The sequence below is a fragment of the Gavialis gangeticus genome, unplaced genomic scaffold, assembly GCF_001723915.1.
Source record: "Gavialis gangeticus isolate Ggan-Ray unplaced genomic scaffold, GavGan_comp1, whole genome shotgun sequence".
Lineage (NCBI taxonomy): Eukaryota > Metazoa > Chordata > Crocodylia > Gavialidae > Gavialis > Gavialis gangeticus.
Genome location: NW_017729031.1, coordinates 90,656,323 through 90,669,345, shown reverse-complemented (window position 1 = coordinate 90,669,345; position 13,023 = coordinate 90,656,323). Strand labels below are relative to the sequence as shown.

General features: G+C 37.9%; 1 protein-coding gene across 3 annotated transcripts in view; it reads right to left on the bottom strand.

The window, feature by feature from the left end:
- Nucleotides 1-13,023, bottom strand: part of TRAF3IP1 (TRAF3 interacting protein 1) — a 76,084-nt gene that overhangs the window by 24,990 nt on the left and 38,071 nt on the right. For 2 of the 3 annotated variants that reach the window (XM_019523367.1, XM_019523369.1), the window contains 6 exons: nucleotides 11,160-11,261; nucleotides 3,600-3,690; nucleotides 2,247-2,330; nucleotides 1,550-1,670; nucleotides 1,365-1,401; nucleotides 102-178 (listed from right to left, as the gene is read on the bottom strand). In XM_019523367.1, coding sequence (XP_019378912.1) covers nucleotides 102-178; nucleotides 1,365-1,401; nucleotides 1,550-1,670; nucleotides 2,247-2,330; nucleotides 3,600-3,690; nucleotides 11,160-11,261 — 512 coding nt within the window. The remainder of the gene's footprint in view (nucleotides 1-101; nucleotides 179-1,364; nucleotides 1,402-1,549; nucleotides 1,671-2,246; nucleotides 2,331-3,599; nucleotides 3,691-11,159; nucleotides 11,262-13,023) is intronic. The other variant, XM_019523368.1, reaches the window with a different exon arrangement.

Sequence of the window (13,023 nt, the reverse complement as noted above, 5' to 3'; positions counted from 1 at the left end):
GGGGGGAAATGTATGCATTAAACACCGGAGAGATAACTACTAAAATACTTGACATTCACAGTTCCTTAGAACCCATTATCTAAGTCTATCTATCTTGTTACCTTTTCTGAAGAATTCAGTGATTTTTGGGACGTCTCATAATCTTTCTTTGTTTCTAAGATTCGTTTTACAAGCCCACCTGTTGGAGAGCAATATTTTTGTCAGTGCTGCTTAACACAAACACTGTTCTACATAATTAGAAAAAATAAATTAAATGCAGATTACTTAATTCCAGTCAATGAAAATGAATCATAGACTAACATCAACTGTATTGTGGTAAAATGGCATATCTCATTTGTATGATAGAGATAAAAAGTTTAAGTGGCTTTACTTTAAATTACTTTTAATCAATACAAACCTTAATGTAATTTTTAAAGGCAGCATTCTCTACAAATCCAGATTCAGGTTAATAAACATAATCTCTTGCATTTTTAAAGCACGTCCCATTCAGGATAATTTAAGTATTGTACAAACCATATGTAGCAATAACTTGATCTCTAAGCCTTTGCTTACCAGTACATTTTGGCTGTATTTAAGGAAGATGTTTGCCTAAATCTTGCCTAACAAAGTAAAAATGGATTCAAATCTGAGGCATTGATGTTTGGTTTAAGTAATGAGTATGTCAACTTCTAGAACCACTTTTCCAAAAGTAGCTTTGATCAGTCAGTGCTGCTGCTGGGGACAAAGATCAGAGGTCACAATGACAGCAGCAGGTGGTCCGAGCATTGTGGAGAGAAGCAGCAGCCTTCAGTGACATCTGGCCCACTGCTCCAAAAGGTTTCCAACCCCTAATATCAAGTCATGATCCTTCTTGCTTGCTTTCCTTCTCTCTAGCACAATGAATCTAGTATTCTTTGCTGCGCAAAAGCACGATTCCACCAGTAGGGATGGACAATATCTCTACCCCAGGCTCACCTACAGCCTGGCAGTTAGGGCTCTCTTCTCAGACAGGGGCTCAGAGATGGATGCACAAGACTGAGATATCCAGCTCTTATCTCAAAGGAGTTAGCAAGATGTACCTGCCACAGTAAGTTAACTGAATTTACTCAAAAAGTGTATGTGGTGTTTTAACTCCTGCCAACATGATGGATCTACAGATGATCTGCCTTGTACACAGGAAGTATGTTCTGCTACAGTAAGAAAAGTTTGGTTTTGCTAAACAAATTGTACATGAATCAGTCCTGTATAACCACAGACTCATTTATAAACAAGTTCAAAATACTACAGAGACGCTATGTTATTTCCTCTAATTTATTCATGATTCTTTTTATGTCCTGTATAGCTTATAAGCTACAGGTGAAAGAAAATGAGGCAAAGACACTTACCATGCTTCTCTTCTCCATCTAGCTCCACTGCTGGTTCCTACATATAAAAAGAAAGCAACAGAGCTTTTTGTTATAAGGAATCATGAATGGATCTAAAATAAGAAGTGTTCAGACAAGACATATGAGAAAAGAACAGACAATGACAAAACTAAACAAATATACTCTATATTGTGACATTAACAGACCATTTCCAGTTCTGGCATTTCAGGTAGCTGTGAGGTTGCCTCCACCACAAACTGATCGTCGTCATCATCAGAATTCTGTTTGTCTATGATCACATTTGAGACTGTTTTGCCACTGCCACTTCTGAAAGACATATAATGGAAATTTAAAACACACTGAGAACTTGACCAAATGTTTTCTAAGGTAGGAGAGACTACAAATTCCACCCCCCTAATAAGAGAAGCAAACACTACTTTGTGCCATTTTCCATGGTAGACCAGCATTAAGATTATTAGCCAGACCTGTATTTTTGTCACATAAGCATTATGAATTTTTTTCTTTCAAACAAAGTGCATTTATGCATTAAGAAAAAGCTCAGGAACAACACTTGTTCCATTTTGGTAATTAGAAACAGTTTTAAAAGGCAGCTTCCATCTTCCATTTTCCCTGCATACTTCCTAGGTCTTTTCTGGTGCTGGCTTAGATTACCATTGTATAATTTACTGTTCCAAAATTTGCAAATGCAGACATTATCTGTTCTCCAAAGCCTCAGGATATCAGCACTGAATTTTACTTCTTGCTGCTATATTGTTTCTGTAGAAACAGTAAAACAAGCATTGCAACCTCTTGCATAATCATGCATGTATGAATTCTGGTATTCTAGCACTGTTTGCAATATGATGTGACAGGATGAGAATATCTTGCACACATTTTCCTTACCTCTCTGGAAGTAAAATCTCTGTACTTTCTTGTCGTTTGATTCTAGGTGGAGCTGGTCTAGCACTGCTTGGGCGGGGCATTCTTCTAAAACAACAAAAAGGCAGAGTTGTAAAATGAATTAATGCATCTAAAGTTACTAGTTTCAAGGAAAACAAATAAGTAGGGTTATTTTAAAAACCAGAAGCATTTCCCTTGAAAAATAACTTATGCCCTGATAGCACAATGCTACTATTTTGATCAGGCTATAAACAGATAGAAAGAACACACTGTGTAAGTCAGGGGTGTCAAAGATATGGTACGCAGAACAGATTCAGCCTGCAGACCCAAATCATTTCGCTGATATGGTTCCTGATATGTCCAGAATTTCAAAGGTGGGGCCCATACAGATCTCGGGGATAGGGAGCTCCACTGGGGATCCATGTTGGTGGCAAAGAGACAAGAGACAGGTGTGTTAATCCCTGCAGCGCAGGAACTATGGCAGTGAACTCCACCTCTTGCCTCACCACTGGATCTGGGTCTGGATCCAGTCTGCAAGGCTCCTCATGGTCCAGATCAAGCTTGAGTTTGGCACCCTAGGCATAAATCAATATAAAGCAATATCCTTTGCCAGGCATCCTTTTTGGTATATAACAACATAACACAGATCTTACCACTAGCTGAGGGCATAATGCAGGGGTTTTCAACAGTGTACCCCTGGTGGCTAGATGCGGAGCAGGGGGAGGGAGTAGTGGGGATGGTGCGTGGCAGCACTCTGTCCCCATCCACACATACCCCCTAGGGCCTTCTCAAGTACCTTCGGGGGTATCCATACCCACCATTGACAACCCCTGGACTAATGCATTTTGTTGCAGCATATGTATCTTAAAGTTCAAGTACAATGTTGCATCAAGTTCAGCATTAACAATATACGTTTGTGACATGAAAAGGGAAGTTTGGCTTCTAAAAGTGAGATTTCTGATACAACTGTACCAGCTGGATATAAAAAAAAAAAATTAAAAAGCTAACCTAAATTTGAAAAAAAATAAGGCTTTACTTTCCATATCATTCAGGAGAGTTGTGATGGTATTTGGGAAATGCATTAATATTATGTACCTCGTGACTTTATACTCAGCTTATACTACAAAATTTTAAATATCACCAAACTCACCCAAAGCATACTATTAACCCAGGAGATAATATGAAACTCAAAAGCTAAAATCTAGATGAAAACAAAGTTAAAAATATCCACAATTCTGCCAGTTTAAGGTCATTAGCAGCAATTTACTATTAAAAGTGTCCTACCATATTTTCAAATTAATTGCCTATTTTAGATCTGTTTTAGTTAGATTAAAAGAGAAAGAGATACAAACAGACCTTTGGGTGGCATGAGGTGGCAGATCATTAGACACTTCACCATTCTCAGATACCACTGGCTTTTCAGAAGAAATATTCCCAGCTTCCCCTTCTATTAAATGAGAAGAACACCAATATTGAGAAAGAAGTCAGAAAGGCAAATCTGTTTTCTTATTGCAGTACTTCCCATTTTATAAGCAAACCACTTCGGTGTGCTACTTTATTAACTCACTACAACACATACTTTTCTTTAAAAAAAAAAAAAAAATCAGACACAAAAGTCCTATAAGCTTACTTACAAAATACATTTTAAATAGCCTATCAAATTCTTTCTGATTTATTTAAAATATATTTAAACATCAAACTACGATCCAAAAAGGGCATTGGCCAGTACAGTTTTATATTCTTTTTAATTCTTGATATTCATTTATAATATGGTGAACTTTTCTTAACTTTGTATTTAAGATGTATCCAAAACATATGAGTGAAAATGAAAGTAAAGGAAAAACCTGACAATATTCCATATACTGTATTTACTCAACTCCAAAATGAGGTACCCCCAACCAACATGGGAGGAAAAAGCCCCTCATCATGGATTTGAATACAGGGAGGTGAAGGGAGGTGAGGGGGCAAGTGGCAGGGGACAAGGTCGGGGGATGAACAGGCTACCTGACTGCTCTGTTGCCTACCCCCACCCCCTGCTCCACCAGTGCTTGCCCTGCTACAGCAACGAGGGGGGAAAATTTAAGACAACCTCTTCCCAATAGTTAGATTCCATACATGGAAAATTATTTTCAAAATTATAAATTTTATTTGTGTAGCATCTAATTATTTTTGGGGGGATCATCTTAAAATCTTCAGTTGTCTTGGGTTTGGGTGAATACAGTATTAGGATTTTTAGGGTCTTTTTTATATTATAAGTTTTTTTCATTTTATTTAATTAAATGTACTAGTTCGCATCTAACAGCATTCCAATTTTTGTCTAGTTACACTTTTCCTATTAAACCTTCAGTATAGTTAATGTCACTTGTTACAAAGACTAGTCAATTAAAATAAGAACAAGATTCCCCCCTTTCTGCCACATATAAAACATAAAGCTAGTTTAGTCAAAGGTGGTAAAGAATAAATTACAATTTGCTTTCAAATATTTGCTAACTGTATCATATAGCAAAATGCAGTTAACTCCTCAGTCTTCAAAGCAGTGTTATTGTGAATAATTTTGAATAGATAAATATAAAAATAAGGGGGGGAGGGGAGAGACAAAAAACTACCCAATATTCTCAGTACCCAGCTCAAATGCTTCAAATATTGAAGAGATGGCTTTTCCTATTTAATATTTTTCAATAATGCCCTATCAAAGACAGATTTCCACTGCTATTAAATTTAGCCCTGGTAACTCTGAAGAAAGCCCTTGCTAAAGGTTCCGAGTAAAAATCATGATTATTTACATGGCTTTGTAGAGTTGTAAGATAATATGGGAACCTGCACAAGGCAGCGACATAGGTACATAGTTGGTGTAATATGTTAAGGCAATCTAAGACATGTAGCTGGTCGTACTTGATCTTAGCTGTACTATCTCTGCAGTCAGTGCAGTTACACATACACTTAAATTCCAGCACATGATTATAGACCTTGCTGATTGGGGTCAAATTTGTATAGAGTTTACTTAAATGATTTATTTACTTTTTACCCTGAACATTTTGGGTTGTGCTAGTTTGACTTCCCCTTTCTTTTTTCAATTGATGAGTAAGATTGTAAGTTTAGAAAAAGTTAATTTTCGCAGATTGAACACAGCACCAAAGCATTTTGAAGTCTATTGATTGTCTCTACACTATTCAATTTATATATAAAATGTGTTGCAGGTGATTTTTTAGTGGCACAGTTTTACTTCTCACATTGTAAAGCTGTTGCTAATTTTTCTGATGTCACAGTTCGCATTTGACTTTAGGAGAAGCAAGCACACAGTTTTTCCTTGTCTTCATAATAAGCACATTTCCCATTAAAAACTTTTGCAGAACACTTTTTATAGAACTAATAACAAAAATTAAGTTGAAGTGCAGGTTGCTAAATGGATTTAGCTTTAAAAAAAAAAAAACAGCTGTACTTATGTCATCAGCTAGTTTCTCCCTGCTGCTACATCTTAAAATATTTATTTCTTTGACATAATAGCTACCAAGGAGCTCTATTATAATACAGAGCTGGCTCAAAGTAGTCTGGTAAAGGTTATGTCCGTTCCATGGAGTAGTTATAAAGAATGTTTTAACGATATTCTACTGGGTTAGGATGAATATCATGCCATATAAAATTCAGTTGCTGAGCTCATCTGGGTTTCCAAATGCAACAAGGGGCAATGGTAGCTTTGACATTACAGAATAATGTATTGTACATTGTACAAAGTACAAATGACCTGGGATATTTCAATTTTTTTAAAAAGGTACATTTACCATTTGTGACTGGAGAAATAATCCATTCTGTGCTATTTGGGGAAATAAGGTTTGTGTGTCACCTTCAACATGAACAGAATTCACAAATACATCAAATTTAAAAGAGGTCAGGAATAACCGTGCTTTTATAGACTTGTAACAACAAACTGGAAGATGGAAAGTTAATTAAAGCAGAAGGTGAAAGAAGGACCTGTGGTACTTTGAAAAGAAAGGTTTTTGAAGTATTAGCTTATTTTTCAAACTAAACTAAAATATAAACAGCACTGGTAAGCTGTTTATCAAACAAAACAACATTTAACTCTATGTACAGACTAAATTCCTGGATTTTTTTTTCTGGTCTCCCAACTAAACTGTTTCCATAAAGTTCTGCATAAAACATATGAAAACAAAAATGTCTTACATTTCATGTCTCTTTACAAGCTGCAAGTTGTTTATACAGTACAAACAAAAAAACTAGTAGTAGAATTTAAATAATAATATTTACCAATATTGGTATACATTTTTCATTGCTGTACATATTATATGTGTGTGGATGTGTGCCATTTATAATTCAGGATCACCCTTACAGTACCTGTATCACTGGTAGATTCACCTGAAAGAACCCACCCCCTCTCCATAAATTTACAGGTAAGAGGTAATGCCAATCTTATTAAAAATGACCAGGAATCTACTTAAGTTGCAGCAAGACAACAGATTTTTAGCTGCCCACTCATAGTGCACAGAGCTGATTTTGGCATTTTGTTGCAGCCCCTCCCTTTGCTGTTGATAAGTGGAGGGCACTTTCACTCAATCTACCTCACTATTGCTTTTTTTTTTTTTTTTTAAGGGGACATCGAGGCCAATTGCCAGATTTCCCAGTGATCACGGCTACCACTGTTTCTCGCAAAATCCACAAAACCGTGATTTAGGTAGGTCCCTAAAAATGACCTAATTATACAGCATATACTAAGACAGAATTACAGCAAATATGTTACTCTCAGAGGAACTAAGAACTTTGTAGCAGTGTGTTCCCAAGAGAGAATCACAACATGGTCTCCATCATTAAGAGACCTACAAAATAGTGTTTAATCCATTAAATGAAACATGTTTAATCAAAGGAAGAAAAATAAACCTGACTGATTAAAATGGATTTCCTGATCACAAAGTACCTGAACAGAAACACTGCGAGTGAGAAGTGGAGGCCTGAAACTCCCATTACATTCCTGCTTCAAACAACCAAATCATAGGAGACATCTCTCCTCAGAAAATATTTAATAGTTTACATGTACGCTGACAAAAGACCAGAAAAAAAAAATCAGTGAATGATCAGAGGATGTTAAACATTTAAGAGTAACCACAAACACCAATGATCCCTTGGAAGTGCTGTAAGAACCAAGTGTGCTATACAGAAAAATAAATTCAATTTCTATAAATGGCTGATGAAAAGGTGAATGTTTGGGAGCTCACTGAGTGGGACTGTCAAAGGTACTTGAGGAATTGTAAAACACAGACCCTTTTGAATTCCACTTGGATTATTTATTTTAGGCAGACTACATTAACTGTGCCTGAAAGGCAACTTCTATGAAAGTTATCAGGTAAACTGAAATATACTGTAGCAACTGTACAAAATAGTATTTAAGCATCCGCCAGGGCTAATGTTTCTCACATGATAAGGTTTCTCTAAGATATCCACTAAAAAGATACTGTGAGTGAGGCCTGGGACCATTCACTTAAGTCTAGCTACCAATATAGTATAATACAATGGTGCTTAAACGTTCCCCCCCCAAGCTGGCAAGATGGGCAAGTACCCCATCTGTCTGCAGGTCAAATCTGGCCAGTCATCCCAAGCTGGCACCTGAGGCAAGTGCAGTGGGAACCTTCTGGCCACATGGAGAGGTGGAAGGTGGGTAGCCTGGCCTTAATCTGGCCCTATAGGGGAAGGGGGCATGGCTTGGCCCCATGGGAAGGGAAGGGAGTGTGGCCCAGTCGGCAGGGTGGGGGAAGAGGGGGTAGGGGCATGGCTCTAGTCCCAATGTCCCAATCTAGATGCGGAGGGCAGAAGCATGGCCCAGCCCCACAGGGGAAAGGGGGCACAGCCCAGCTCTGACCAGCCACCTGGGAGTTGGGGTTTGGGAATTTGGCAGGAGGCGGCAGAGGTGGCCATGTTAATAGCCATTGCTTCCCTGCCATCAAATTACCAACCCGGGGGGAGCCTCAGAGGCTGGACAGCAAGGCTCTGCAGGCTGCATTTGACCCATGGGCCAGAGGCTGAGTACCTGTGAAACCTTTAAGAAAAGAAGTTACTGTTGTCAGCAAAAGCAGAACATATCAAGGAACTCTATTCAGAAGTAGACATATTTGTCATAAGAAATGTTACAGAATCGCCATACTTTAGTGCAGAACTATGCTTTATATGGTTGTACGGACCACAGGAAATAGAATGACCCCTCTCTCCCTGCTGCAGTGGCTAAAAAATTGAAGCATATTAGTTAGGAAAAGTGGATGAACACAGGGGAAATAAGTATGCAAATTCTCTGCTGTATCTCTGAAAAATATTCTTTTATATTTAAAAACCTATTACCATAAGCTAGCCAATGAGGGCTCCTAATAAATATCGTAAAAGAAAAAGGGCTGTTAGTTCTTGATAGAAGGTAATTAAGAAAGAGCCCACTTAATTTTCTCATGGCAGTTATAGTAGCAGTGGATATTATAGTTAAGATTTAACCTTTTGAAATAAAGAAAAACTGGCTGGCTGACACACAACCAAGGAAAACATACAGGAGAGCAAGTGAGTACGTGATATTCTGTAAATGCCTTATTCAGTGCTGAAAGAAATGCAAAACTCTAGACCTCTTGGTTCAGAGATGATACCTTTTATTAGGCTGACTAGAAAATCACAAAAAACTTCAGTGCTGGAAACGCATCCAAAGGAAATGTGCCTACAGCCTTGAAACTGCTTGTGCAGTGGAACATGCCATTTAAACTTATTGTCAATGATTTTTATGGTTTATTTCTGCAAAGAGATTTAATTGAGCCAATAAAGAATGTGTTTCAAAGGAGATTTAAATGATTCTTTTATTAGACACTGCTGTCTATACTTACACACAAGAAAACAAATCTGTGAGAAGATACGGGATATAATGAGAAGCTTGATAGCTGCTAAATATGCGTACAACTTAACAATAAGTTATTGGCATTACCAACTAGTTTAATTCATTAATTGTTTTCACAGCAGTTGGAATTTAAAAATTCTAGATGGCATCTTATAATGTCTGCACTGAAATAAGATGTACAGATCTGTCATATTATGTACTGAACTAATCACAGAAGAAAACACTGTGAAAACAATGAAGTTAAGCCTATTTATATCAGCTAAATATCTGGCTCCAAACCACTAGCAAAGTTCTGTGTGCTGCTCTTATATACATTCTAATTAAAGCAAAGCATATAAAATTATTGAAATTCATGTCTCCTAGAATCCAATATACAATACTGTTTCCTGCACTCAACCAGATTAAGAGGAATTGGCCTGGGAAGCTCTCCCACCTGTGTAAAATGTATAGAATGACTTGGTGAGCTGCCATCTCATTAGACTAGCAAGGATACCAGGCCTTATTTAAGGCCACAGGTGTAACAGACCCAGCCTCTGATCTCCCCCATACATGGCCTCAACTCTCACACTAGACTGTGTGTTTAGATGTGGAGAAAATACAGGTCCAGTTTTTAGCTTTAATCTCAGGTCTTTTTTCTACATTTACTTATAACTCCAGACCTGGCAAGAAATAATCTGCAAGAATGCCATAAAATATGGTAACTACCTGATACTTTACCTCTTGGGAAGTCCTTAAGCTGTTTAAAGGAATAGAATAATAAGAATGTGGGGATGGAATTTTCTTTTCAAATCTTGTACTGGGTTAGCAGGTTACAATAATGTAGAAATATGCAGGAGGAAATGCAGTTACTTAAATGGTATCCTGAAATTGTCCAATTCCCTTCCACAAATATATTTTCAGTTGTCCTCTTCACAGTTTCCCAACAACAAAGCATAGTTTTTAGGGAGCAAAATGGTAATCGGTTAGCTCCCTAAAGAAATAAATCTAATGTAAACAGACCCAAAAATAAAACTAATTCTTTGATGTCCATCAAGGGATAAATAACTATTGTCACAGTATTCAGGAATAAAACTTTGCAGCAGATATGACTTATCCTACCACACATGCTACCTAGTGTCTTTATCATTTTAAAGCCATTTTCCTCACAGGACAACAAGAAACAATACAGGGTAAATGTTTTTGTAGGAAATGTGCAATTTCAGAATAATAAACTTGACTGGCACAATTACATTATAGGGAAGCAGAGCAGCTAAATAAGAAAAAAAAGTGAGTAGGGTTTACCTCCCTAAATTCATTTAACACATTCAGAACCATAGGTTGGATAAGGGTACCTGAGATGGTCTGTGGGTCAGAGTGGGATGGAACCCCTGTGCAGCACCCATGGTACCAGATCCAACCCACAGACTGTGTGCAGCATACATGGGCCCCAGGGTTCTCTGTGCAAGCAGCATGCAAGGCTGGCAGGAGGCATTTGCTGCCCATAGTGTACCGGCTGGACCCAGTGTTACAGACAACAAAGGATATCAATCTGTGCGGTGCATGCAGCCAGCACTGTGGATTCTGTGCTGTGAAGCGCTGGATCCAGCCAGCATGCTATAGTCAGCACATATCCTAAGCCAACCTAACATGCTATGTGCACAGTGAGCTCCAGGGCCAATGCATGCAGTTTGTGGAGATGAAATGGCCTCACATGCTGCATGCAACAGGTGCATGGGGAACATGTTATATGCCATGTCTGCTGGACCAGTCCTGTGTGCTGGCTCCAGCATGGCCTAATCCAGACCAGCCCCATGCCAGTGCATGGACAGGGCACTGCATGCAGCACGCGTCCCGGAATAACTCCCTATGCTTAGTGCAGGCTGTGTGGTGCTGGGTCCAATCTGCGTGCAGAATGCGGACTGGCCCAGTGCATGGGGTCGATGCATTGACCCATGAGCTGGATTGGACGGCGCTGCAGGCCTTTTTTTCGACACTTCTGATTTAACAGTATGGGCTTAAATTTGGTATCGTGAGGCAATGAACAACTGTTTTTTTCTTTTTCTTACCTTGCTGTTTTATTGCAGCTCCTGGTTCAGCTTTCTCATGGAATACACTAAAAGCTGTTTCATCTGAAACATGATCTGTTGTGCTATTAGTTTCCAGTACTCCTAGAATGACAGAGGTTACAGTAGGAAGATGTTAAAGATGTAATAAATGTTTAGAATAAACTGCTGCACTAAACAGGCCACAGCACTACCTGTTTGTTAAATGAGGATGCACCTCAAAGTTGCCTGAGTACAAATAAACAACATTATAAATTTACAAAAGGCTATTTATCTGACCACTGACTGAACTATGTAAATTACTGGCAATTGCAGCAAGGCGTATGTTATTCGGGAGGAGTTTCCCAATATCTATCATTCTCTACTAGCAAGATAGTTTTGTTTTGTTTTTTTCAGTGATGCAGTGTTTACCCAGTAATATCAAAGTATTTACTAAAACGTAATAGGTGTTCTGGATTGCATAGCTAATGGACAGACTGATTCAGTTTCAATAACTAATTTGGCAGTAAAAAACATCAAGAGTTATCAAGAAAGTAAAGAATACTACCAATATGTATCTTGCAATGAATCAAGTAACAAAATATCTAATTCTAGATTGCTCTTCAAATGTTAATACAGTAGACAGACACCTTTATTTTTGCCAGTCCAGGCTAAAACAACTGGAGTCAATTTAATCTGTCAAGAACTTTAATTTCTCAGGTGTATGTACAGAACTGCCAGTCTTCACCATTTTCAGAACCAGCCTTGGCAATTAGTCAGGAACGTGACTTAAAAAAAAAAGAATTCAAACTGCTCTTGAATGACAGCAAAGCAAACTTCTTTGCAGATGTTACAACTGGCATGTTCAGCAGAATGTGTAAAGTAATCAACAGATACAGCTAAACAAGTAGTAGACTCCATGGTTTAAATTAAGCAAAAGACCTAGCAGGAATCAATCTGCAAGAATGCCATAAGATAAATAACCCAAACAGAGCATGCTGTAGTTTTAGAACAAGCATGTTAGCATACGTGGTGACTGATGTAACCAGATGTATCAGCTGAAGTCTATGCTATAATAGATATACCTTTGTTAAGTTTCTGGGATAAGTTGTGAAAACTAAAAACAGTTGTTAAAAAAAAAACATAAAATGAAAAGATAAGAAATTCTCTCTCTCTGGTTTCACAATATAAATTTTAGTTAATTGACAAATTGGTTCTTTAGGGTTCCCAGGGCTTTAGCAATATAAAAAGAATTTGATTATGACCAATCAGAAAATGTTGTTAAGGGGAACAGGTATAAATATTGGGTTTGAACAGGGTAATTCAGGCAATCCAAGAAGGCCTTTGGGTCAGTGACCTAAATCTCTGATCTGAATCTCCTCAGTTGACATAGGGAAGCATACATACTTCATCATAATCAGCAGCCAGAAAAGCACTGGGATAATCAGGTAACCTATGTTTTAGGTATGCACAATTTCAATTAGCTTGTGGAGCTGCCTCCTAACTCTCATTAACTGCTGACTTGAAATCCAGCTAACAATAGTGCTGAGACAATGTTATGTATCCTTCCAATGCAATGCATACTGGAGGAACCATTTAAACTATTTACGAATATTTCTGATTCGAAACTGACAATCACGCAAAAGACCTGGGATGTTATTTGTGAACAGCCTAATGAGACAGAGGGGAGGAAATCACTCCTTGCTGAGAACCCATAGCCAAAAAAAAAAAAAAAAATGGAAGGACAAATTAAAAAGGGGGACAGAAAACACTAAAAATAAGAGCATTGCACAAATCAACTGTATGTCTTCACCTGGAATGAATATATTCATTTCATATACCCCCATCTCAAAAAAAAAAGTAGAATAGGGCCAGACATGTAATTTAA